Below are 26,744 nucleotides of genomic sequence, written 5' to 3'. Positions count from 1 at the left end.
TGGTTGAGATTTTACAGTTAAAGAATGGATGGAGGGTTGGTTATTCTTTAAGTGGTGCATGTATAATTCCTGGAGTGTGTGCAGTGTGATGGTCTTTTTCTTTGCCTAAATGCATTGTACTCACTGTCCTTCTGGAGGATATTTTATTATGTAATGTTGTTATTAATTGTTAAAGTGATAAAGAGCATATAATACACACACACACACACACACACTCATATATATATATATATATATATATTATCAACAACCTACATTCCTGAAAGATGAGAATCCATCACCCGAACAAACCTCCCTTCTCTGTTCTGACATTTCAAAAAAAGATTCTCCCTTTCAGTGCCTTCTTCCTCAACTTACTACTCAATCGCTTAGCTTCAAAACAAGTAAAAGAGAGAGATGGTAGAAAGCCTCCCCTCATTTTCCACCACCACATAACAATTCCCATCACCTGCATCAACAAACTCAGAAGTCTTTCAGCCCTGTTGAAGGAATTTCTTCATCCCCCTTTTAATACCCTTTGATTTTTGTTTAATGTATTTGCATTGGTTTTTTTGTCTCAATGCACCATATTCATTGCTCATAAAAGGAAAGTTCTACATTTAGTCTGTTAATCATTTTATGTGGATTGTTATTTTATTTATTTTATCCACGAAATTCTTCTTCATTGTATTTAGATTCTGATTTTTTGATTTAGACATGATTGTTCCCACCAAAAAAAAAAAAAAAAATGCATAATGTTTAATTATTTTTTTCAAGAAGCAAATTATCAATATAAATTCCGAGTTGCAATAAATTGACTTGAGGGATCAAAGTCACTAAGGATCAGGAAGCCTAATGTAATATGTCAATCCTGGTGTCTGGACTAGCCAAAAAATTTCAATATGGTGATGAATCAGATGATTGTCTTTGTTGCATCAATCTTTTGGCAGTTTGATCATTCTAAATTTCTTAGTGCAGGTTACTACTCCATTGCTTTTCAAGCTAATACCTGCTGTGGTACATCTTGGTGTCCTACTACGTTGGTTCTCCCCTGACAGTCCGAGTGAGGTAATCATCTATGTTGATATATATATACCTCCACTTTTAGTATTTGTCTGTTGCCGGTGAGAAGGGTTTTGATTCTATGTAGATTTGCCATAATCCTTGCTCTCTTTATTGAAATTGAAATGCTTCTTGAACATGTCCTTGACCACCAGATTGGATTCAAAGGAGAAAATCTCAACCAAAAATGGATGGAGGGTTGGAAAAAGTTACCTAGAAAAAAGGATTCTAGTTTTTCTCTTTGAGCAATTGGTTCCATACCTTAAGTTTACTTGTGTACTATTGCAAACTAAAGCAATTGTTGTTTGAAGGGAAAAAACATTAGAGGAAAAGGTATATCCCTTTATCTCCTGCTCACTTTGGGGCAGGAAGAAAATAGTGAGCAGGATGGAAACTCTCCCCCTCTTTTATTTTCCTGTTCTCTTTTGCTGCATATAATGGGATTATTTAAATTGGAATCTCTACTATCCAGTCATGTTTTCGTATGAAATTGCAAATATCAGATGGGAGATTTGAGTTATTTGGTAGGGAGCTTTTTTTCTTTTTTTTTTTTTTTTTGTGCATATTACTTATATTTATTTGTGTATATATATACATTTTGGTTTTGGAGGTTGATGAATTCCTAATATTCTTTTGTTAGTTCTATAGGAGATTTGAGTTATTTGGTAGGGAGTTTTTTTTTTTTTTTTTTCCGCTCATCTCAATGTGCACATGGTGGTTTGCATCCCAACAATTTTATTTTTATTTATTTATTTATTTATTTATTTTTTTGTGGACTTTTCTTGCTATGGAAAGTGGCAAGGGGAACTGTTTCACTATAGTCTCTAGTGAATTTCTCCAGCCAGTTCCAACTAAGGCTTTGGTCTTAAGGAATGCATTCTGCAAAACAAGACCACCCTAGTATTCCACCACACACAACTTTGACTACCAGAAGGTGCCTATTTGGAGGAAATAAAAACAAAATTAAGATGGTTATTTTCTATTTATTATATATATATATATATATATATAAGCAGGGAGCTGCCGTAAATGCCCTTGATTCTCAATTTGCAAACAATGCCTTAGACTAATTACATATATGAAAAATGGCACCATATCAAAATTTTGCATAAATATCACAAGAAGTGGTAGATATTGGGTCCATGATATTTAAAATAAAATCTTTTGTTTTACAATGTATGCACCATACTTATGCTTGTTTGATTAAATACTTGCACAAGTGACTGCTCTTAGTTCAACGGCCGTCTCAAACTGAAGTCACCACAGCGTGAAACAATGATCCTTTGGGATTCACAAATCCAAACTCATCTATTTGAGGCCTAAATCATCGATAGTGTGGCCAGATATGTAAGCTTACCCATTTCGTGGTTTCAACATAAGCTATCATAGGATTTAAGCTTTGAATGCAGCAGATAACTGTAGATCCTAAAGATTCTTTGAGAAGTGACTATTTTAGTAAAGAAGGATATATAGTGCTCATTTGAGAAGTGACTATTTTAGTTGGCTTTTTGGCTTTTTGATTGGGTGTTTTGGCTTTTTGACTATTTTAACCAAAAAACCACCATCCCAAATGGGGCCTTAATCTTTTACTACTTGTCATAATATGTTGTATGCGTTTCTTTTTCTTATTTATTTTTTTATGTGATGTGAAGCTGTAATTACCCTTTCTGTATTATTTTGGTAATAACAAACATAAAAACTTTATTGATTTTGGTGAAGATACTTCTTTTGATGAGAAAGTTAGGTTTCCTTGTTCTTTTTTGTCATGCCCCGTTTTTTTTTCATCGTTCTATATATGATAATTCAGCACCAAGGCACACTATTGCCTTTTGACACTAGAAAAGTTCCAGTGTCATATATTCATTCAAATTCACTTCTAAATGTTCCAAGGTACTTTGGGTTCGTTTGGTTTGCATTTCGGAAAAAATTTTGGAAAATTTTCTCTACAAATAAGTTTTTAAAAGTAATCAAACCAAACAAATTTTCTCAAAAAAATTTCTCAAAACTTGTAAACCAAACAAGTTTTCCAAACAAATCTCTCTCTCACACACATCAAATCAATCACTTTTTCCAAAACTCTCTCTCAAAATAATTTTCCAAAACATCTTTTGAAAAAAACCAAACCAAACAACTTTTCGTACTTTTTATCTCTAAAACACATCTCTCAAACACAAACCAAACATACCCTTTGTGTTTAACATTGGCATTTTTACATTTATTCCATGGTTGTTAAAATAAGCTAGTGAATTATGAAACCCTTATTGCGGAACCATGTATTATTAGATTTATATTTTCATTGACTGTGATAAAGTTTTCTCCTATTTTAAAACTTACTATGTTAATTTCTACTTTATTCCGTCTTTTAGGATACTTCTGACAGTCCTCCATCTGATGAACATGCAAATAGCATAGCAAAATGAACAAATTTAGTAGGGGAGAGTAGGGAAAGTTCAGATTCTGATGGACAAGCTTCTTGGTTAGTATGTTATGTTTATATGTTAATTTAGTAGAACATTTCTTCTTCAACTAGGGTAGAATAAAAAACTACTTTTGACATTTAGGCACAAGGTCCCGGAAAAATAGTGAAATATGCATCTAAAGGCCCGAAAAACATCACAAACACCTTGAGATTATCAGAAACTATCATGAACACCTTGGGAGGGATCAACATAAGTTGTGAAAACTTATAGAACAATCTTAGGACTCTCGGTTGGAAAACATTTAGCCTTGAAAATAGGCCGTTAGGGAGTAAAATCTTGAAATAGTCGTTAAAAGGCCGAGAAATATCATGAATACCTTGGGAGGAACTAATGTAAGTTGTAAAAATTTATGAAACAAGCACGGTAAAATTTGGTTTCAAATTTACTTCGAAATTTTTATTCTCTCTCTTCTAGGTTGCATATTAACATATTTAGTGAATGGTTACTTTAACCTTTTGTTGTTGTTGTCGTCTTTTTTTTTTCTTTTTAAATGGCAAATTGGAGATGAATGAATTTGGGAACCTGCATGGCAAGAGTTTTTTTTGTTGATATTACCAGACACATCCATCACAGTGTAGTATTTTTTGTTGATATTACCAAACATGTATTTTGATTATGTTGTTGTGGGTTATGATTATATTGTGACGGATCTTATCGTTTTGTTGATATTTTATTGAATAGATTAAAAGAACAGGTTTTTGTAATGATTTGTAATGGGTATTATATTCAGCAGGTTATTAAAGTGCACAAATTATTTTGATTGTGTTGTAGTTTTTGATTTTACTAGAATAGATGTTATAGTTTGGATGTTATATATTAATTCCTTGATACTACGAGACATGTATTTTGCTTGGGTTGTTTTATGATAATGAACAGTTTAATTTTATATTGATTTTTATTAGATATTTTATTTAATAGATTGTTAAAATGTACAGGTATTGTTTATTGAAAAAAAATATATAAATTGCAAATATAACCCTCCCTCTCAATTTTTAAAATTTATTTATTATTGGCGATGAAAAAAAATTGACACAAACTTTCTAATCCCAACAAATAATTTCGTCACACATATTCACTATTTCATCACTAAATTAAAATATTTGTTGACAAAAGTTTTCGTCACTGAAGGGTCTTTTTTTCCATCTTTTGGTGACAATATTTTTGTCACTAAAAATTCTATCGCTATTTTTAATGACGAAATATTTTGTCACCCAAAACAAATATAATAAAATTTTATTTAATTCTAGTGACGAAATGAACGTTATAGGTGACAAAATATTTAACATTTAGTGACGAAATATTTTGTCACCAAATACCAATAATAGGTGACAAAATAAATTTTCGTCATCAGGTACTTTTAGTGACGACGAATTGATGACGAACGTGGTGACGAAATTATTTCGTCACAGATCAATTTGGTGACGAAAATTTCACTATTGGAGACGAAGTGATTTTGTCATTAAAGAACCATTTTGTTGTAGTGATGCAAGAACCAACTTAAAGACACAATTAAAAGGTTGAATTCCTTACCTAAGTCTTCAATTTAAGGTATGGAAGTTCTATTCTTGCAATCTTCCTACATTTCTCCAAGTCTCCAAGCAAATATGAGATGAAATCAAGCTCTCTCTCCTATTACTCTCTCTAGTCGGCCATAGCAAGGAAAAAGGCTGAGCAAATGTGTGTTTAAGTGTAATCAAGTCTCAATATGTTTGGTGTAGTGGCCCACTAGGATGGCATGTTGGTAATTAAGCCAACTATTGCAATTTATCCTTATTTAATCTAATTAAATCATACCAAATCACATTTCAAATAAATATGCCATAAAATCACATTAATTCTAATTATCATAAATCATCAATCAATTTCAGATTCGGCCGTCGATAAGGCCTTCAATTTGTAGTGTAAAGCATACAACATAAACAGATAATTTAGCAGTCAACATATAGGTATGCACTTAAACAGATACACTTAATTAATCAGTTCAGTATTTCAATCAGTTCAATGACTATTTATAATCAGTCTCAGTTTAGCAATAATCAATGGTTAATCAGTAAACAATGGTGAGGGTTGTCACACGATCTTGGCGGTTTTGGCCGGGTTGGTGGGGTCAACAAGGACCTCGACAAGTTCTTCCACTGGTTCCCCCCTAACCAGCTCGTCCTCGTCTCTGATGTCAAGTCCCTCAATGATCATGGCTTTCTTCAGCTTGACTTCTTTGAGTAAGGCGACATAACATTCTCTGGCCACGGTCTGCTCTCCCCTCACTGTTCCGACCCCAAGATCGGTGGTGAACTTGATGGCAAGGTAGTAAGTGGATGTAATAGCTTGGAAAGCATTTAGGGTAGTGCGGCCAAGGATGATGTTGTAGGCAGAGAGGCAGTCAACAACAAGGAAGGTGAGCAACTTTGTGGTCTGCCGCGGGTACTCGCCAATTGTGATAGGAAGATCGATGGAGCAGATGGAGGTCACCCAGTCGCCAGTGAAACCGACCGAAGGGGTTTGGAGGGGAGACAGACTTTCTTCCCCAATCTTGAGTTGGCGGAAGCAATTGAGGAAGATGATGTCTGAAGAACTGCCGTTGTCGACGAGAACCCGTCTGACCTTGTAATTTGAGAGGAGGGCGGAAATGACGAGAGGGTCGTCATGAGGATAACGGATGCCTGTGCAGTCGGCGTCCGTAAAGGTGATAGGCTCGGTCCACTGCCTGGGGGTTGTTTGGAGGGTCGGTCCAACGTAGCAACTTCTTTGTCCGAGCCCTGCCTTATTTTTCTGAGTTCTGCCTGCTGAGCCGACCGGGATGGTCCTCCACAAGCTAGCCCACCGGAGATAACTCTGATTTCTCCAACAGGTAGGGCGGGTTACCTTGTGCCCGAGGTTGCTATGGAGGGCGATCATGACCTTGGTTAGGCTGTGCTGGCTGTCGAGAAGGGGTACGCCGGCGGTTGTTTCTGATGGGTTCAGTCTGCTGCCTCTGCTAAGGGCGAGTATCCGTGAATCGGCTGAGGCGTCCTTGACGAATCAAGCCCTCGACCTGATCTTTGAGGTTAACACACTCCTCAGTATTATGGCTGTGGTCCTTGTGAAAACGACAATATTTGGACTGGTCTTTCCGATTAGAATGAGTTCGTGATGGTTGGGGCCATTTTAGGGGGTTGTCCCGCTGGATCTGATGGAGAACTTGTTCCATGGGGGAGTTTAGGGGGGTGTACTGCTCGAACCAGCCGGGCGGTCGGTCTGGGGCCGATCGGTCGGTTCTGAAGGGTCGGTCAGTGTACTGAGATGTGTGGTTATTGTACTGGGTATTTCTGGTTTCTGAATCTTTTCTCTTTTCTCTAGGGGTTGGGTTTTTGGTTGTAGGATCTTGCCGGGCGGCTAGGGAATCTTCAGCATTCATGTATTTTTGGGCTTTGGAGAGTAGGGCGGCCATAGAGGTCGGAGGGTTTTTAAAGAGGGAGAAAAGGAACCGCAGGCCGGCCATGAAAGCCGTAAGGATGACCTTGTCATCGTTTTTCGCTACTTCCAAGGCTTCGGTGTTGAAACGGGTAACGAAACTGCATAGTGACTCCCCCTCGGTCTGACAGATGTTAAGAAGTTGGGTTGCCGGACGCCGCTAGCGCTAGGCTCCAATGAAATGGCTGAGGAAAGAGTCACTGAGGTGCTGGAAAGTGGAGACAGAGTTTGCTGGCAGTTGACTAAACCAAAGTCGAGCTGACCTCTTGAGTGTCACGGGGAAAGCCCGGCACATGATTTCGTCAGGGAAAGCATGGAGGATCATGAGGGTCCGGTAGGTCTCCAAGTGGTCGACTGGGTCCATCGTACCGTCAAAAGAGTCGATGGTGGGCATTTTGAACTTGGGGGGTAAAGGTTTATCCCAGATGGAGGCAACGAATAGCGAGTTGGCTGTGGTAGAGGGTTTATGCTGGATGTTCTACATGACCCCTTGGAGTTGGAGCCTCATGGCTCGGAGTTCTGCGTCCCAGAGAGAAATGTTGTCACCACCGGATGACAGCGGGGGCTGGACGCTACTGGCCTTTCCTTCAGGGGTTGGTGCCAGGACCGATGGATGTGGGGGTCGGGGTAATGGATTTATATTTGGGGGAGGAGGTTGCAAACCTTCCAAGTTGGGTGGATTAGGCTGCAGGATAATATGTATTGGGGCTCGTTCTTGGTTGGGGGGAATATCTGGAGGCGGTGGAGGAGGCATAGGAAGGTTTATTTGGAGTAGAGCATTTATCAGGGCTTGGTTTTGCTCGGCCATGCGGTTAATGTTGTTGGTAAACTCGATGAAATATTGCGGTGGGTTGTTTGGATTGGGAGGGTCGGCTTGGTGGTCGGCAGCGTTATGGTGAGAAGCCATGGATCTAGTCGTGACCATACACTTTGATGGGTAACAAGAAAGGGTTGTTGGGACAGGGTTTCCGGCGACAATGAGCACAACTGGCGCGCGAAGCAAAGCGTTCCCACAGATGGCGCCAACTGATGATACAGTTCGTGATGGTTGGACGGGTCGGACTGATCCACGCTCCTCAAGACTATGTTCGAATGACCAAGCCCGCGGGGGAACCTGCATAAAAGTCCAATGGGGAACGGAGAGTCCTCCAGCGAACCCTCCGACGAGCAAGTTAGGAAGAGAAGTGGATTGTAGAGATAAACTAGAGATAGAAAAGTTTAACCTTCTTATTGTCTTCAACGTCTGCTTATATCCTCTGGTAATCATTTCGTTGTCCCTTCCGACCTGTCACCTTGGCCGAAAATCTATGCTGTAGCTTACCTTGTTCAGGGTAAGGGCGTGCTGTCCCGACGGAGAGGGGTTATCGCAATAAATGTTGTAAGGGGCCTTATTAATGGCGATGTGCCGTGACAATAACTTTGCAGATCTTTATCTACTGATGTGGCTTGCCCTTCTCTCGCTACGTGTCTTGATGTCATTAGTTCTTATTGCTATGTGGGGCTTTAGCAGTGCTGGGTTTTAGTATTTTAGATATGTATTGTGCCTTAAACGGTGGGTTATAATCTTTATGGGCTTACCAATGTCAAGATATATAAAAAAAATATATATATATTATCCAAAAAAAATTAAAAAAATATTTATAAAACACACCTCAAACAAAACTTTAAAATGACCTTTATCAATAAAATAGCAGAGACATCATTATTAAGGTTACTCTCGAAACGGTGGGACCTATTTATTACGTTTATGTTGATTTTTGTGAGATAATTATACATGTGTCACAACATGAGTGGTGTGAAGTATTGCTGGAAGAATACTAAGGTTTTGTTTGGGAAGTGAGTTGATTTTTTGATTTTTTAATTTTTTTAGCTATTTTACTCTGGGACTAAAAAGCCTAGTTTGGAAAGTCTTATTGGCTTTTTTAGCTTTTTTGTGAGAGAAAGAAGGTAATGATTACGAGTTAGATGTGATTTTTGGTCTTATTAAGTTAAGGGTAAATTACACTGACACCCTCTGAGGTTTATTTTATTACAATTTTCCCTCTCACCTTTTGAAAATTATATCTCCCTCCTGAGGTTTAAAGTTTCATTACAGATTCTCCCTCAGCAATTTAATTTTTTTAAATACTAATTTTGCCCTCACTGGGTAAATTACATTGACACCCCTCACGTTTTAGAAATTACAATCCCCTCCCTAAGATTTAAAACAATATTACTAATTGCCCCCTCGATTAGTATTAGTTGGAAAACAAATTAATTGAAAAAAAAAAATTAATTGGAAAAAAAATTAATTGAAAAAAAAATTTATTTGAAAAAATTTTTTATTAGTAAAATTTTTAAATTTCTGTTTAAAAACCAATGTAAACTCATTTTTTGAATTTACTTTTTTTCCTCAAATTTACAAACTAAGACAACAATTTATAAATCAAAAACATTATCAAACAAGTTTTTATGATAGTTTTTAAAATTTTTGTAAACATAAATTAAAATTTGAAAACGAAATGGTTACCAAATAGGCCTCAGATGGTAAAAATGTCGTAAAATTAACAAATAATTAAATAAGTTACCAACATAAGAAATGACTTATCAAAAGATTTAATGGCTATGTATGGTTTGATTTTTAAAATTTTTTAAAAAAATTAAAAATTAATTTGGTTAAGAAATAAAAAATAAAAAATAATTATCATTTAAGGGTAAAAAATAATTATCATTTTAATTTTTGGATAGGTTATATACATACGTATGGCTGTTTCAATTTAATTTGTAAAAAATTATTTCTAATCACTTGAAAGATAAAAAATATATAAATAATTATCATTTTTACTTTTGGATAAGTTATATACATGCGTATGGTTGTTTCAATTTAATTTGTAAAAAATTATTTCCAACCACTCAAAAAATAAATATTATATAAAAATGATAATTATTTTTTATTTTTTATTTTTTATTTCTTAACCAAATTAATTTTTAATTTAAAAAAAAATAAAAATCAAACCATGCATAGCCTAAGAATCTTTTGATAAGTCATTTTTTACGTTGGTAACTTATTAATTATTTGTTAATTTTACGACATTTTTACCATCTGAAGCCTGTTTGGTAACTATTTCGTTTTCAGTTTTTAATTTATATTTACAAAAATTTAAAAAATTGTCATAAAAACTTGTTTGATAATTTTTTTTGTTCATAAATGATTGTCTTAGCTTATAAATTTGAGGAAAAAAATGTAAATTCAAAATATGAGTTTACGTTGGTTTTTAAATAGAAATTTAAAAATTTTACTAACAAAATTTTATTTCAATTATTTTTTTTTCAAATAATTTTTTTTCCAATTAATTTTTTTTTCAATGAATTTTTTTTCCAATTAATATTGACCGAGGGAACAATTGATAATGCTACTTTAAACGTGAGGGGTGTCAATGTAATTTACCTAGTGAGGGCAAAATTGATACTTACAAAAATTAAATTGCTGAAAGGGAGAATCTGTAATGAAATTATAAATCTCAGGAAGGGAGATGTAATTTTCAAAATGTGAGGAGAGAATTATAATAAACATATACCTCAAGGAGTGTCAGTATAATTTATCCTTAAATTAAAAGTTCATTTTATTTTTTTGTGACTAAAATAGTCAAAAAAACCTGGCTTCCCAAACGGATCTAAAATAACCTCACTGCATGCAATGAGACAATCACGATGATTAGATCTAAGGAACGGTGATATATATATCTAGAGCTGTAAATGAACCGAACTGTTCATAAACAAGTTTGGCTCTGCTCGTTAAGGGCTCGGCTCGGCTCATTTAGTAAACGAGTCGAGCTCTAACTCGAATATTAGGCTCGTTTAGTAAACGAGTTAAGCTCGAGCTCGTATAAGCTCGGCTCGTTTATTTTTATTTAAATTATATAATAAATACATTATTTATATATTAAAAATATATAAATATATATAAAAATAATAATATAAATACATTTTTTATATATTAAATAATATAAATAATATTTTTTATTTAAATATTTATATTTAAATAATATAAATAATATTAAAAAAAATTTATCGAGCCGAGCCAAGTTCAAACATAGTTCTTTATCGAGCAAAACTTGAATTCAATAAACAAACCTAATAAATAAACGAGTCAAGTTCGAACGCAACAAAAATCGATTCGACTCGATTCATTTGCAACCTATATGTATATAGTAGGGATGGCGCAGCCTATGTCGCGGGGGCGGAGAGGGCCACGTATATTTTTTATAAAAATTTAGAACACTAAATTTCTTTTTTTGGGTCAACGTGACAACGTGTCGATGGCTGCCTACTTTATAGAGAGTGGAACGCCGCCTGGTTCACCAACTCCACATCCACCAATAACAATATGCCACGTCATGAGGACATATACATACACATTCCTATGCAAGACTATGATAATATCGATCAATCGCTTGGTTTTCAATTTTTTACAAAAAGAAGAGTGTTTAACTAATGAAGGTATAGGGTGTAGGGGGAAATTAGTGAAATATTTTTTATTAGTTAAAGTGTCTTAGTAAATTTTTTTTATGATTACATCAAAAAAAAAAAAACTTCATATGAAAATGAAATTTTTTTTATGTTGGAATTAAATTTTTTTTAAGTCGGATAAAATTTTTCTAAGACGAATTTTCTTTATGAAAATATTAAAGAACCTTAACTATTATAAAAATATTATATATTTTTTATCTTATAAAATCTTAATTTTAGGATCTTAAAAAAAATTCTCCTAAATTTATTTGTATAACTTAATACATAAATCACTTGTACATTTATTATTTTAAAATTATTATTTTACTCTTCACTTTTTTGATATTTTTCATTTTTAAAAATTTTAATCTATATTTTTTAATTTTTAGTAATTTTTTTAATATTTTAACTAAGATTTTGGCAACTAATTATTTTAACTGATTTTTTTTTTAATTTTTTACAAAAGACAAGTAAAAAAACAAAAGAAATAATTAATTTTTTAGTAGTGAATTTTTTATTAAATTAAGTACTCTCCAAACTTGTCTATATATAAATATACTTAAAAAATAAAATATTTATAATTTTTTTAAAACTAATAAATATAAAATCTACTATTTTTGTATTTAGTAATTTTTGTTACAAATTTTCTTATTTTTAAATCTATCTATATTAAGTGGGTCTAAAAATAAAATAAAATAAATTAAAATATTAATAAAGATATTAATTTCATATATAAGATTTACAATTTTTCAAAATTTTCATGTCTTAAGAATATAAGTCAACAAAATATTTTTACAACAACATAAACTAATTGATAAAAAATATTAATTCACTATAAATAAGGAAATAAATATCAAAAGCTACTTAAAAACAAAATCATTCAATACAATAAAACATAACTAATTGTACAAGATTGGGCAAATCTTATATATAAATATACTTTTAGGTGACTGATAACTATGCTAATATTTGGTAAAAATAATTTAAATGGATAATTGTTCTGTCAAAGTGAATTTGTTTTCCATATAGGGGTGTTTGGAAAGGGAGTTGGCCTAAAACAGCTTAATAAAAAATGAAATAAATTAAAATAATTAATAAAATAAAATATCATATTTAAATTATAATTATTTTATTACAAACATTAAATTAATTATATAAAAAAAAAATCAACAAATTTTCTAAACACAACCATTTCAAGAGGCCAAAGTAACTAGGGTAAATTACTAATAGGTCCTAATAGTTAGACTTAATTTCCATCAAGACCTATTGAAAATAAATTTTGATAAAATTATCGTTAAAAATAATTTTTTTGTAATAATTTTTTTATATATGCCGCTAAAAATTGATAATTAGTGACTTTTCTTTTCATAATTTTTATAAATTATTACTAAAATTTATAATTAATAACTTTTTTTTATGACAAATTTTATTCATAAAACTTATTAGGCAACAAATCTATTTATTAGGATCTTCGCTTAAGTACCCGAATATCCAGCCAAAAAATTAACTTTTCAAACAAGGCGTGTATAACTGAAATCTCCAAAAACCCTACACCACAAGTCTGCTCGTTTTTGCGGCGGAGTGAGAAGCGCGCGAGTCTCTCTCTCTCTCTCCCCCTCTCCTCTGCTGCCTGACAATGGACGCAGTGGATTCAACGCGAGCCTTCCTTAAAGGCGTTAAGCGTGTCGTCGTCAAGGTCACCTACATTCTCTCCTCTACGTCTTCTCCGCAGTTTATTTCTCTTATGTTTCATGCATGGAATTCTAGTTTTTGATTTTGATTTGGTCTAAAAATGGTCGTGATTGATCTAATTCTTTCAATTTCAGGGTTTTGTTTCTGGATAAATCGATTTATTCGTTGAAGAACTTGGTTATAATTAGCCAAGACAATTTTGCCTTTTTTTTTTTTTTAGAGTTGTTACATTAGAATTTATATCTTCTTCCATTCGAAAGAACCAAGGCTGTGTTTGGGTGGATGATTTAATGAGAGAAATGGAAAGGGAAAGGAAATGTAATCTCACTTTTTGTTTGGTTATTATGGAAAACAAGGGAAAAGAGAGTGACGGGAAAACGCAGTCCCACTTTTTGGTTTTTGATTCACTTGGCTCTTTTTTTTTTCCACTCATTTTCTCAACTCAACCAAACATAGCTTAGAATTCGAATCCCATCAATACTTTCTCCTTTTCTTTCTATATTCCTTTCTCTTTCCATTTCCCTCCTCAAATCCTCCAATGAAACACAGCCTAATGAAATCCACACATTTTGTGAATGATAATTACGAAATTGGTCATATTGATAGGCAAGATCTGTCTGATTTGGAATGTAATTCAACTACTTGTAAGCTTGATTGGCCGGTGTAGTATGGAATCATAATCTTCTGGTTTATTGCATTTTTATGAATTTTCACAATGCACCCTTCGTCTCAGTGATAGTGAAGTTTTTATTTTTCTTGATAACTTGGTAACTGGCCCACTGGACCGACTAATCGGGGATCAATCCCACCTTCCACTAGCGGGGTACCAATTAAAGCCGGGGGCAAATACCTGTATGGATTTGTCCCAAGAAATTGTTTGCACCGTGGAGTTTTTGAAACTGAGACCTTGGAGGGAGCACATCCCCAGGCTTTGACCACCATGGCCAATCCCTTGGGGTTTCAGTGATGATGAAATTATGCAGAAGGGTTTGAAATGTTCTCTGTCATGTAAGAAATGCATTTTGTTGGTAACCCTGATTATTGATATTTATTATGATCTGAGTTAAGGAAACTTGATTTATTAATGGATTTTTCATCTGCAACATTTGGAAATTTTATCTCCACAAGAAGATTCAAATTTGAACCTTGACATGTTGAACTAATTTGGGAAGGAAAGTCCATGATTTTACATTTTGCTGATGTTACTCTTTGATTATTAAAGGTTGGGACTGCTGTTGTCACTCGAGCCGATGGAAGACTAGCACTTGGAAGAGTAGGAGCACTTTGTGAGCAGGTAAAGTTTCGACTATCATGCTGTATTAGCATGTATCTTTTACAATGTTGCTTACAAAATTAATTTAGCATGGCTTGAACTTTACAAATTCCTAATGAATTGCAGATTCAAGAATTGAACACTCAAGGATTTGAGGTTATTTTGGTGACATCAGGTGCTGTTGGCGCTGGTCGCCAACGTCTTAGATACCGGAGATTGATCAACAGCAGGTTATTGTGGTTTCTTTCTGCTTTTTGTATTTATTACGTTCTCTAGTGTGAATTTAAGTTTTTCTTATATCCTGAATTATTCTCAGAAAATTTCAATAATAAATTTGACCTGTGGTTACTCATGACTGATTGAAAAATTTATGAGTTTTTAGTACAGATGTTAATCCTATCACCCATGCCTTTAACAGGGCTCTGTCTTTGTTCCAGAAAAGTAAACCCTTTTAGGTCTGTTTTCTTATGGTAACCCGAGACACTGGCATGTCTGTTTAAATGTTTTATAAGGTATCTATGCTATTTTTTGCAACTATTGTGTTGACAATTCTAACATGCTTAAAAAGTTATACTCAAATCTGTTTGTAGAAATTTAGGTATTCATGAATTAGAGTGCCAAAATATTTTTTTGATCAGTGAAATCTTCTTGAGAAAAACATCTAAAGCAGATGCTACCCGTCATGTTTCCCATGTACTGATCTAAAGCCCTTCTTTAAACTAATTAATTGGCTTATTGATTGGTAGCTGTTCTCTTCTTGGCTTGCAGCTTTGCTGACCTCCAAAAACCACAAGTTGAGCTTGATGGGAAGGCATGTGCAGCTGTCGGACAAAATGGTCTCATGGCTCTATATGATACATTGTTTAGTCAGGTGATTCTCATAATTCAAGTTTACCTTTTTAATGCATCATTAGAGCTGCAAACGTGCAGAGCCGAATTTTGGGATGTTCAAGCTTGGTTCATGAAAGTTGGTTGAGCTTGAGCTCGAGCTGAGCTTAAAGAGTTGAGCTCAAGTTCGGCTTGTCATGTATTAGCGAAGCTCTAGTCAACTCTATCTCTATTATCAGTATCTTGCGATTCGCAATTTGATTTACGATTTGATTCGCAACTTTTGCAAAATCGATATGAATCTATGGATGAATCTCTTTTGGAAGTGAATCTCTACCGAATTGCAGAATTTACAATTGATTCATGATTTGATCCACTTTTTACGATTTGTACCATTCTTGAAACTATCGAGTCCGACATATTTTTTACTTTTCCTTTCTCTATTTTTTTATTGAAAATGACATAATACAACTTTTAATAGCGTTTAGTACTAAAATAACCAATATATATACAAGATTTGTTGTTATTTAAGTGATTGTAGAGTTTTAATTGGATCCAATCAGATTCAGTCATACCCAACATACTTTTAACCTTTATTCTTATTTTTTTTTCCTTTAAATAATCATAATTTATCTTCTATATCTTCTAAAGATGTTTAAGATTAATGTAACTTACACCATGAATTATCTATTACTATTTTATTAACTTAAATGTAGTTGCATATTGCATGGGTGAGGTTAGTTATACATTTTAAAATGTTTTAGACTTTAAAATAAAAGATCCTAAATAATGTTTTCTTAGTATTTTTTCATTGTTACTTGAAAAAAGTATGTATACTTATTATCCAAATATTAATATCGTTGTTAAATTATTGTTCCTTTGAAAATTGAGAGTGTCTTTGTTTAATGTCTTTATTAAGAATAGTTGATAAGACATGTCAAAAAAAGGAAAAAAATAAGATGGTAATCTTAGATAGGAACCTTTGTTAATTTCTTACCTATTAAACTACATGAGCATCATTCAAAACAACATTTTCATTAATTTATGTCTAAATATTTCATATTCATAATATATATTTAACATTCAAGTATGTAGATATATTTTTTCAAGTAATTTAGAAAAAGTGACCGAATTTTTACGATTCGCAATTCGATTTGATCTACGATTTGGTATGAGGCCATTTTGATTCACGATTCGAATCCGATGTGACAACATAAAATAGCTGAGCTTGAAGTTGATAATAAAAATTAAACTGAAATTAATATGCATATTAAGAGAAAAAATTGATAATTATGAACCAAATATAAAAGAATGCTCATATTATTAATAAATTTCATTAATCAAATATATAAATTTGTAGAAACACCAAACATAAATAGAGAAATAAAAATATTGTTTATATAGCTTGTGTTCATGATCCTATTTGAGTCGAGCTTGGGTTTACTTGAGCTCAGCTTGATTAGTAAATGAGCCTAAACATTTGGCTTGAGCTTGTTCACTTGGTAAACAAGCTGAGTTTGTTCATGAAGGAGCTTGGTTCATTATAACCTGAATTATTCTTAGCTTTTTGACAATCTACAGGATCACCAGTCTGAAGCTAGACAAATTAGTCGTTGATTTCATATTTCATGCTTTGTACTGAAACTTAATACCTGCTCTTTTTGCACAGATGGATGTCACATCTGCTCAGCTACTTGTCACTGATAATGATTTTAGGGATCCAGAGTTCAGGAAGCAACTTACTGAAACTGTAAAATCATTGCTAGCTTTGAAAGTGGTCCCAATTTTTAATGAAAACGATGCTGTTAGCACCAGGAAAGCTCCATATGAGGTATAGAACTATTTCTTATTTGCTTAGTACTCTAGTTTTGGTTCTATTCATGTATATGCATACATCTGCCTATCTGCACTGCTGTTCATCTGCTTGCTGCATTACTCTTTTTTGTCTTTGTTTTTGTTTTTGTTTTTGTTTTTTATTTTATTTATTTATTTATTTATGAAGTTTCTGTTTCTGATTTATGCTTCTCGAGACCTTGAGTTATACTCTTCCTGGTAAAGTCCTGAAATTCATATTGTATTTTATAAAACTTGCTTTGTACTTGTAGGACTCCTCCGGTATATTCTGGGACAATGACAGTTTAGCAGCTCTACTAGCCTTGGAGCTAAAGGCTGACCTTCTTGTCCTTTTGAGTGATGTGGAGGGTCTGTATAGTGGCCCTCCTAGTGATCCAAATTCAAAGCTAATTCATACCTATGTTAAGGAAAGATATGAAGGGGCGATTACTTTTGGAGACAAATCCAGAGTGGGAAGAGGGGGCATGACTGCCAAAGTAAAAGCTGCTGTTTATGCAGCTTATGCTGGCATCCCTGTTGTTATAACCAGGTATTCTTATTCTGCAAGAATTATTTTTGGATAATGGAATGCGTCCTTCAAATATCCTTCTTTAAAAAAAATTAATTAGTTTGGTGTTAAATTGTATCTGTATTTGTCCAAATTATTAAGGGCAGGGCTAGCAATACTTCGCTTATTTATTTTGAGAGATGGGACTCACTTCTCCTTGCTGTGGTGTGTTCTTGTTAATTTTTAGATACTGATAGCAGTTACATGTTGATGAATTTCGAGTTCTGTACATGATAATTTAGTAATAATCCTGAATTGGATACATGTATACATGCATATATGTACGTGCATTTGCTTTCAAATGAACAATGATTGTTCAGTAATGTGGTTTGATACATATAGATACGGTTAAGACGAATATTAAATGGGTCATTTTCTGTTCTTAAATTAATTAGAAGCAAAGAATGGTAGGGTGATTAGGGGCAGTATTTTACAAAAAGTTAGAAGGACCAAAAGAGCTTGTGGTTTTGGCTGTAAAAAGTAAAGGTAATCAAAAACTACTTTAAGTGCGTTCGCTAGTACTTCCAATGAAGTCTAAGTGGAATTTCAAGGAGATATTCCACCTGCTGCCAGAGTCCTGACCTCCAACTAATTAGTGGAGAAGGATGTCAGTTAAAATCCCTTTCTTGGCCCCTCCAAATAACTGCCCTATCTTCCTTCTCAGTCTAGCTGAGTAAAGCTTTTTAAAAGTTCAATGCCACCTCAATCGACTCCAAAGATCCAGACATTGATACTCGCTTTTTTGTACTTGTGGCATATAAATTAGAATGTTAGCCTAAACAGAGCAATATCTTGTTGCACATTGTTTGTAAAATAGAATACTTGTGTCACCCTTTAAAGAAGCCACACCTTTCCTAGAACTTCTCAAAGCCATCCAAACTTCTTTCCGCACTCCACATTAAAGACCTCTCATATTCTCATAATGCCAACACGAACAAGGGCGTTTGTATTTCTACATCACGCTATTTCTCCAAGAATTCGTTGCACTTGGTTTTCAAGAAGAGCTTGATTCAATTTATGAGGGGACCTATCTTCCAAACATCTAGAGGTTCTGTTCCAAGGAGAATAAAAGTACTTCCCACTGGGCGAGAGACCTACCCACTCATCAATCAAGGTGTTTGACTTGCACTGATAGACCCATGGCGGGAGTGCGAAACTCAACCACTGAAATTGGTACCCGAAGGCTACACTATGTGGGTTCACAAAATACTGATGTGTTCAGGGTGGAACCAGAGTTTGAATATTTTCAATTGTTATTGGTTTAAAAAATACAGTACCTGTTAACTATTTATTTGAAATGAACTTTGAAACATGTTTAGAAAAATGTAAGATACTAAAAGAAATATTAGAGTTCCCAAAGTTATGTGTGTAGAAACTATAATAAAACTTAAATACTTTGTCAGTTTGGTCAGGGAGGAAATTATTTGGAAAGAGAGATTGATATGGAGAATAAGGAGAGATTCTTGGCTAAATTTTTGGAGTTCTAATGTTTTAGATTGGAAAAAATATTCTATTTATCTCCATAACCCCCTTCACTTTGGCAATGGAAGTGTTTGCTATACTTTGTGACATATGCTGGCTTCTGCTTTTATTTTTTCTGAAGAACACTATGTTGTTTCTTTTTTAATAATTTTTTTGAAGTGGCTGTGCTACTGATAATATCATAAAAGTACTTCAAGGAGAGCGTATTGGTACTCTCTTTCATCGAGATGCCCACCAGTGGGTCCCACTTGGAGAAGTTGGTGCACGTGATATGGCAGTTGCAGCAAGGGAGGGTTGCAGACGACTACAGGTAAAAAATCACATTGCTCATGGTTGTTAAAATTTGATATCCCTGTATATATGAGTTGAAGCTCTCTTTGCCTGCAAAACTTATGTGTATGGATTTATATTCTTGTTTGGAAGCATGTCTTTTGTGAGGATTGTGATATGCTTTGCCCTGCAGGCCATGTCTCCACAAGACAGGAGTAAAATTTTGCTGAGCATAGCTGATGCCCTGGAAGAAAATGAAAAACTGATCACCATAGAAAATGAAGCTGATGTTGCTGCTGCACGGCTGGCTCGCTATGAACAATCATTGATAGCTCGGCTGGCTCTAAAGCCTGGAAAGGCAAGAATTTGGTCCATTTGTGTTTAGTTTTTCTTTCTTCTTTTAATTTTTATATAGATAGCAGGCCATATTATTTGAGCTAGGCAAGACTGTTGATTTATGGAAGTTTGGTTAGATTGGATTTCAATTTTTCTTTTACTTCATGATTATTTCCCAGCTATATTACCTTACAGAAGTGGCATTCCTTCTATAAAATGTTCTCACTGGGAAACCCTCTCTTTCTTTCTCCAAGCATTCATGTATTATTGTTTCTGAATTCAATCTTATGATATGTAGATTTCAAGTCTTGCAAACTCAATTCGTGTGCTTGCAAACATGGAAGAGCCAATTGGTCGTGTTTTGAAGAAAACTGAGGTACTGAAATGGAATTTTGAGGATTTAATTTATTCAGACTTTGGGTATTTTGATAAGGGAAAGGTACAGACAGACAGAACATTAATATGTTTAAAATGATTTAACTAGTAATATTTCGCTTTATCTACTCGAGGTATCTTTTGCTGCACAATCAAATTCTGACTTTTGCACCTTGAGCTAGAAATGAAGAAACTAGGTTAGCTTCTTTGAAAAGAATGTGAATGCACGCCTACATTTTTTATCAACACAACTGACCATATTATTTATTTATTTATTTATTTATTTCCCCATTTCTGTAAAAGGTTATTACTTTTTGATCTTATATTCATGGCCTTTGATCATCATCATCATTGATCTCATGAACTGGTATTTTTTGACGAGTAACAACTACTTTTTTATCCAGATTGCAGAAGGATTCCTCTTAGAGAAGACATCATCTCCTTTGGGTGTTCTCCTGATTATTTTTGAGTCTCGTCCCGATGCACTAGTTCAGGTAAACAGGGCTTGCAAGTTTTTGGACAAGGTTTTGTTGAGCTGATATGGTTTTCTTGAGTTTTCTGCAAGCTACTTTTGATAACGTTTATGTCTTTTCTTGTGATAATTTTTGTAAACATGGTTTGGCTGTGGTTTTCCTTCTCATAGTTGCCATCTGCACAAAAGTTGGCTTTCTTGCACAAAATTGGGCTTTTGTGCAGTGGGTATTTCAATTTTTTTATTTTTTTATTTTTTCCTTTTCTTTTCAATAGCATGCTTACATGGTATTGTTGGTGCATTGTATCTTTCATGTCTTCAGGTTTCCTGAGGCCATTTTTTTCCTTCCTTTTCTTACATTGGGACTTTTGCTAATAACTAGTTATATTTTACCCTGGGTGTGTGGTATCCATAGTTATCAACCACTTCTTGACGTCTAAGATTATGTCTCAATCAACTTGGTCTAGGCTTTTGTTAACTTTAAATGGAATGGAATGCTTGAGGATGGAAGAGTTGTTGATCGTTGAATGATTGAATCTTATGTGGATTTCTGTTATGCAAAAATAGATTATTCGTGTAGATTGCTGACATTCGTAATGCATCTCTCACTTACTATATATAGGTGTGTGTGTGTGCAGTAATGGGGTCTGCCACCCCATTCCGCCTCTTCTTCCTTTCCCCATAGGATAATTGGGCATATATTCTTGCGACTCCTCATTGCTTTGTTTTTTGTTTGGCTAATTGCTTGACAAATTTGCACCGAACTGGAATTGTTTCCAATTATGTGCACAATTTATTTTTTGGCTTTTACCTTTCTTTCTCGAATAGTTTCATGATTCATAGACGCAAGTCAAATATTATTTTTTTCATCCATCTCGTTGAGCAACATGCATGGACAACCATTTATTTGACTTTCAAAGTGCACTGTTTCATTGATAATACAAACCCTGTATTTTTCTCTCTATTTGAACAGATAGCTTCATTAGCAATCCGATCTGGGAATGGGTTACTCTTGAAAGGGGGAAAGGAAGCTAAAAGATCTAACGCAATCTTGCACAAGGTTTGGTTTGTTAAATAAATTTTGTTAGTCTTGGATTGATTTGATGTCAAACATTGCATTTTCCATTGATTTGTTTTTTTCATAATTTATTACTTTTTCCCCATATTTTTAGGTTATTACTTCCGCTATACCACAAAATGTTGGTGAAAGGCTCATTGGACTTGTGACTTCTAGAGAGGAGATTCCTGATTTGCTCAAGGTTGGTTGAACCTGGAATGATTGCCACTAACTTGAACATTTTGTTGCTGAGAATGATGATTGATACATTACACATAAATTGGAACTAAGGATTTTACATTTTTGCTCCAGCTTGATGATGTGATTGATCTTGTGATTCCTAGAGGCAGCAATAAACTTGTTTCTCAAATCAAGGAATCAACGAAAATTCCTGTTCTGGGTCATGCTGGTAGGATATATTTCCCTTACAAAACTACATATAGCATCTGCACTAAATGGTCGATTTCATATTAAAAATAGAACAAGGATGGTGTGGTAATGCTGATGTTTACTGTTCAGATGGAATTTGCCATGTTTACGTTGACAAGTCTGCTAATATGGATATGGCAAAGACCATTGTTTTGGATGCAAAAACAGATTATCCTGCTGCTTGTAATGCGATGGTAATTTATTTTTTATTTATTTTTCGTTGATAATGTCATGTCTGATGATACCTGAAAAGGTCAGCTCTGGTGGAGAACTAAAACATTTAACTTCATGTTTCAAGAAATTTTTTCCTTGTATATGAGTATCACAGTCATTGCTGCTTGCCTTTCTTGTTCCTAGGAAACGCTTCTTGTTCACAAGGATTTGGTGCAGAAGGGTGGCCTTAATGAGCTTATTGTAGAGCTTCAAATTAAAGGTGAGGCTTCTTTTGCAAGCATATTTTCTTCTAAACCCATAACCAATTGCCAAGAAAATTATAATATTTTTGTAACTTGTGATGCTGGTCATGCTATTGAATTTTGTAAGCTTCTTACCAGAATTGAGAGATTTAGTGACATGAAAGCCCTTTTATTTTCTTCAGTTGGTTTTTGCCCGTTGAGATATTTTATAGATAACAGCAAATTGAATCTATTAAAGATTAGAGAATATACTGTTGCATCTTGTAGATGTATTGGTTGTTCCAACTTGACTTGAAAAAAAACCAATATTGTAATTCAGATTACCACCCAATTAAGTAATGTAAACAAGCTACTTTTCCACTCCACATTTTAGAAAGTGTCATACATTACTGTATTTGTGTTCTCAGCTTTATGTGATATTTTTATTATAGCATCCAATTCCACATTGTCTTTGTTGGAATGTGTGGAATTTTTTTTTTTTAGGGATTGCATTTATAATGAAAGATACACTATACCAGTCGTTAGGCCCCGTTTGGAAAAAAATATAAATAAAAATTGCTGCTTAAGAAGAAGCTTACTTAAAAGAGCATCCCAAACCCACGTAGCCTTTTGAGCTTATTTTTAGCTGAAAAAAGCAAATAAGTCGAATACCTGAAAAGTCTTACCAAACACTTTGCCAAAGTACAACGGCAAGAGCACACATTTTTGAAACTTATGCTAAAAGAGCTACAAATTTTTTTTTTATGAATCTTGACTTGGTGGATGATGTAGAATATTTTATGTTCCTACAATAATTTATTATACTTATAAAAAAAAAAAAAATTATGTTCCTACATTGTTTGTTCTTTTACCCCTTTTAGTTGCATATGCACTCTAGGTATGCACTCTAGGGTGTTCTGATATGTTTAATCAGCTTTAGGAAAAGTCTCTTTCTCCGCCACCTTCTAATTTGACAATACAGCAGTAATACTCCAGAAAAATAAAGAAAATGCTGTGGTCTCATCTTATACAACCCTCCCTCTAGTTTTTGTCTGTCCATCCATTCTATGCGGTCAACTTCAACCTTGTTTGATCACTGAAGTAAACTTCAATTTTGAAGTTTGCTCTTTAGAACTCCAAAAAATTGACAAATGGAGTCCTGCCGTTGCTAAATGAAAAGACATCAACTGGGTCAAATGAAAAAGGCTCTCTGAGGCCTTTATACTATTTGGAAGAGCAATTGATTTCACAAGTGAGATTATATGCTCATGACTTTCTGCCCGAAAGAGGGCGAATTTGAGGGATATGATGAACTTGCCATAGGCAACATTCTCTTTGTTTCATAGGTATGGAAATGGAGAAACTATTTTTTGGGAATAAATTCTCTTTGTTCTATCCCTTTTAAGCTTTGTAAATTCTCCATTAAAAATCTCCAAATTTCATTACTTAGTTCCCTTGATTTCTTTTGATATTCAATATTAGCCATTTTATCAATGTTTTGTAGTTAGGATGTGCTTACTACTGTAGAATCAAGTAATCAGTGACCTTCAGAATGTAAAACAAAAGAAACAGAATCTGAAGAACAGCTCAGTAAGCTGCTTCTGTTGCAGGTGTTGCTATATATGGTGGACCAAGAGCAAGCTCCTTGCTGAATATTCCAGAGGCACGCTCATTTCATCATGAATACTGTTCACTTGCATGCACCGTTGAAATTGTTGATGATGTGTATGCCGCCATTGATCACATACATCGTCATGGAAGGCATGTTGACATTTCTAATCATTCCCTATCTAAATGTGTGATCTTTCATGGGCCAGGTGTAGTACTATTTAAAAGATGTATACAGGGGTTTATCGTTGTTTGCTCTTGTTGGCAGTGCACACACTGATAGCATTATCACAGAAGACCATGAAGTTGCAGAAATCTTTCTACGTCAAGTTGACAGGTATGATTGCTACTAACATGTCTATTTTGTCTCTTGTTCTGAGGAATGCAGATGTGACATATTGCTGTTGGCCCGATTTGGTGGGACTTATAAGTCAATTTATTTAGTTTATTTGCTTAAAAAAAAGTTGACTAATGGGTGTTTGGTTACAGTTTTAGAGTATTAACTTGTTTGACTTTTTTAACTTATTTGGCAAAAAAAAAAAAGAAGTGACGGGTGTGTTTGGTTTGTGTTTTGAGATAAATTTTCAAAAAAAAATTTGGGGAGAGTTTAGAAATTTTTTTGATTTGTTTGGTTGTATATTTTGAAATTAGTTTTGGAGTTTGAGAGTTTGGGATGATTTGATATTTTGTTGTAATTGAATAGATGTGTGAGAGAAAAAGTGATTGAGAAGGAGAGACGAGAGAGAAAAAGTGATTGATTGATGTATAATAGAGAGGGAAGTAATTTTAGAATTTTTTTGAGAAAATTTGTAACCAAACATGTTTTTGAAAATTTTCTTCTAAAGACATGTTTCAAAACACAAACCAAACACACCCAAAATTTCTTAAGCCACACGATTTATAGCATTTTTATCTTATTTGAAACCTTTAAATACGTATAGACAAAAGTACCCCATCTTTTTGTCTTTGTTATAACTTTCGAGAGCATTATAAATATTTACAAAACAAAAAAAAAGAAGTTATGTGACATTGACAACTTACTTAACCTGTTTATGAAAAGCTGCACCAAACATATTTACAACTTATTTTAATTCTTTTAAGCTAATGATCCAAAAAAAAGAAAGTTTATTTGTAAATGATACCAGACGGGGTCATTATGATTTGTTTGATTCTTCTTGTATGCTATTTATTCTGAACTTATTAACAAGCTCAACGAATATAATCTGGCTGGTTATTTGCACTGGCAGTGCTGCTGTATTTCACAATGCAAGCACGAGATTTTCTGATGGCGCTCGTTTTGGACTAGGCGCAGAGGTCTTATTAGCTAGCTCTATTGATCATCACTTTGGATATGATTGAAGTTTTTTCTATTGTATTTATTGATTGTTCTTGGCTGAACAGGTCGGGATAAGTACAAGTCGGATACATGCTCGTGGTCCAGTAGGAGTTGAAGGATTGCTAACAACACGATGGTATGCTAATATTTTCTGTAATGAGTCTATGTTGGAAGTTATATATTTGTGTGGAGTTTTAATGAAATTTAAACGAAATTGACTAATCAAAAACACCTTAAATATTTCTTCTTCTTTTTTCTTTTAGGTTAATTACACAACCTCTACACTTGCACCAAAATCCCACTTTGATCCCTACATTTTCAGTTGTAACAGTCAATCCTTTTTATATTTTAGGTCAAGCGTCAATCTTGCCCTTCTGTCATATGATGCCAACGGAAATGTTTTTTAGTAGTTTTACGTCAAAACCATGATATAGTATAATATTTTTCTCTGTTAAATGCTTTTTAACAATGATATATGCACGGTAAATATCATGATTCGGTGAGGAACACCCAAAAAAACAAAAACAAAAAAAAACTGGTTAGCATGAAACTACTAAAAAGTGCATTTCCGTTAGCCTTACTAAATGGATGGAAGGGGATGTCAAGTGTAAATTTTTGATTACTTGGAGAGAAACCACCTCATTGTGTTTTTCATATGTTGACCTTGTCTATTGCTGCTGTATTATTAAATTTAGGATCGCTAGAGGAAGCGGGCAAGTGGTTGATGGTGATAAAGGGGTGATCTATACTCACAAAGACCTCTCTCTTCATGCTTGAGTTCATGGAAATGCTTTGTCAAAACACAACCATTGGAGCTATTTTGTTGTTAAAGGTATTATCAGATGATCAGATAAAGTGAGCAAACTCGTCAGCAGCCCTTTTAAGTTGAAAAAGAGATCAAGAGAGTATATTATCTGTTTTTGCTCCATCAACAAATGTACCATTATGTGCAACAATTGTTATATTTGTTTTCTTAACTTAAATAATTTAAATTATTGCCAAATTTCCATGAATTCTAGGATGAATAACTTGTACCTCTATGAAAATAACTCAGAAATCAGACTTTGGAAGAGTTATTGGAGGGTGATACATACACTTTTGAACAGTTGAGTCATTTAATTGAATTTCAGGTTCATGTTCATGTGATTCTGATTGTCTTCCTCCATTAAGGAGTCTCTGAAACTTGAAAGTGCTATGATTTTCTTCATCTCTCAAACTTGAGAGAGAGAGAGAGAGAGTTTGATGATGCCCGGAAGCACCCTCAACTTGCGCACCAACAAAAAATAAGTGTGTCTTAAACTAGCGATGGGCAATAGTTTGCTTAGGTCAGA

General features: G+C 34.0%; 1 protein-coding gene across 2 annotated transcripts; it reads left to right on the top strand.

The window, feature by feature from the left end:
* The first annotated feature begins 12,932 nt into the window (after nucleotides 1–12,932).
* LOC114268389 (delta-1-pyrroline-5-carboxylate synthase) lies at nucleotides 12,933–26,559 on the top strand. 2 transcript variants are annotated; one of them, XM_028209562.2, is made up of 20 exons: nucleotides 12,933–13,155; nucleotides 14,374–14,445; nucleotides 14,551–14,654; nucleotides 15,193–15,295; nucleotides 16,922–17,083; nucleotides 17,358–17,635; nucleotides 19,295–19,445; nucleotides 19,599–19,763; nucleotides 20,040–20,117; nucleotides 20,521–20,610; nucleotides 21,562–21,648; nucleotides 21,761–21,847; nucleotides 21,958–22,054; nucleotides 22,165–22,268; nucleotides 22,432–22,507; nucleotides 24,080–24,230; nucleotides 24,346–24,414; nucleotides 25,325–25,391; nucleotides 25,479–25,549; nucleotides 26,109–26,559. In XM_028209562.2, the coding sequence occupies exons 1-20, from the start codon at nucleotides 13,096–13,098 to the stop codon at nucleotides 26,188–26,190; spliced, it is 2,154 nt and encodes a 717-aa protein (XP_028065363.2). In that variant the 5' UTR covers nucleotides 12,933–13,095; the 3' UTR covers nucleotides 26,191–26,559. The 2 variants fall into 2 exon arrangements, with proteins under 2 accessions (XP_028065363.2, XP_028065364.2); XM_028209563.2 differs by having other exon boundaries at nucleotides 13,017–14,159.
* The last annotated feature ends 185 nt before the right edge of the window (nucleotides 26,560–26,744 follow it).

This window comes from Camellia sinensis, chromosome 1, assembly GCF_055761805.1.
Source record: "Camellia sinensis isolate YWXY chromosome 1, ASM5576180v1, whole genome shotgun sequence".
Taxonomy (NCBI): Eukaryota; Viridiplantae; Streptophyta; class Magnoliopsida; order Ericales; family Theaceae; genus Camellia; species Camellia sinensis.
This window is presented reverse-complemented; position numbering and strand designations above follow the sequence as displayed.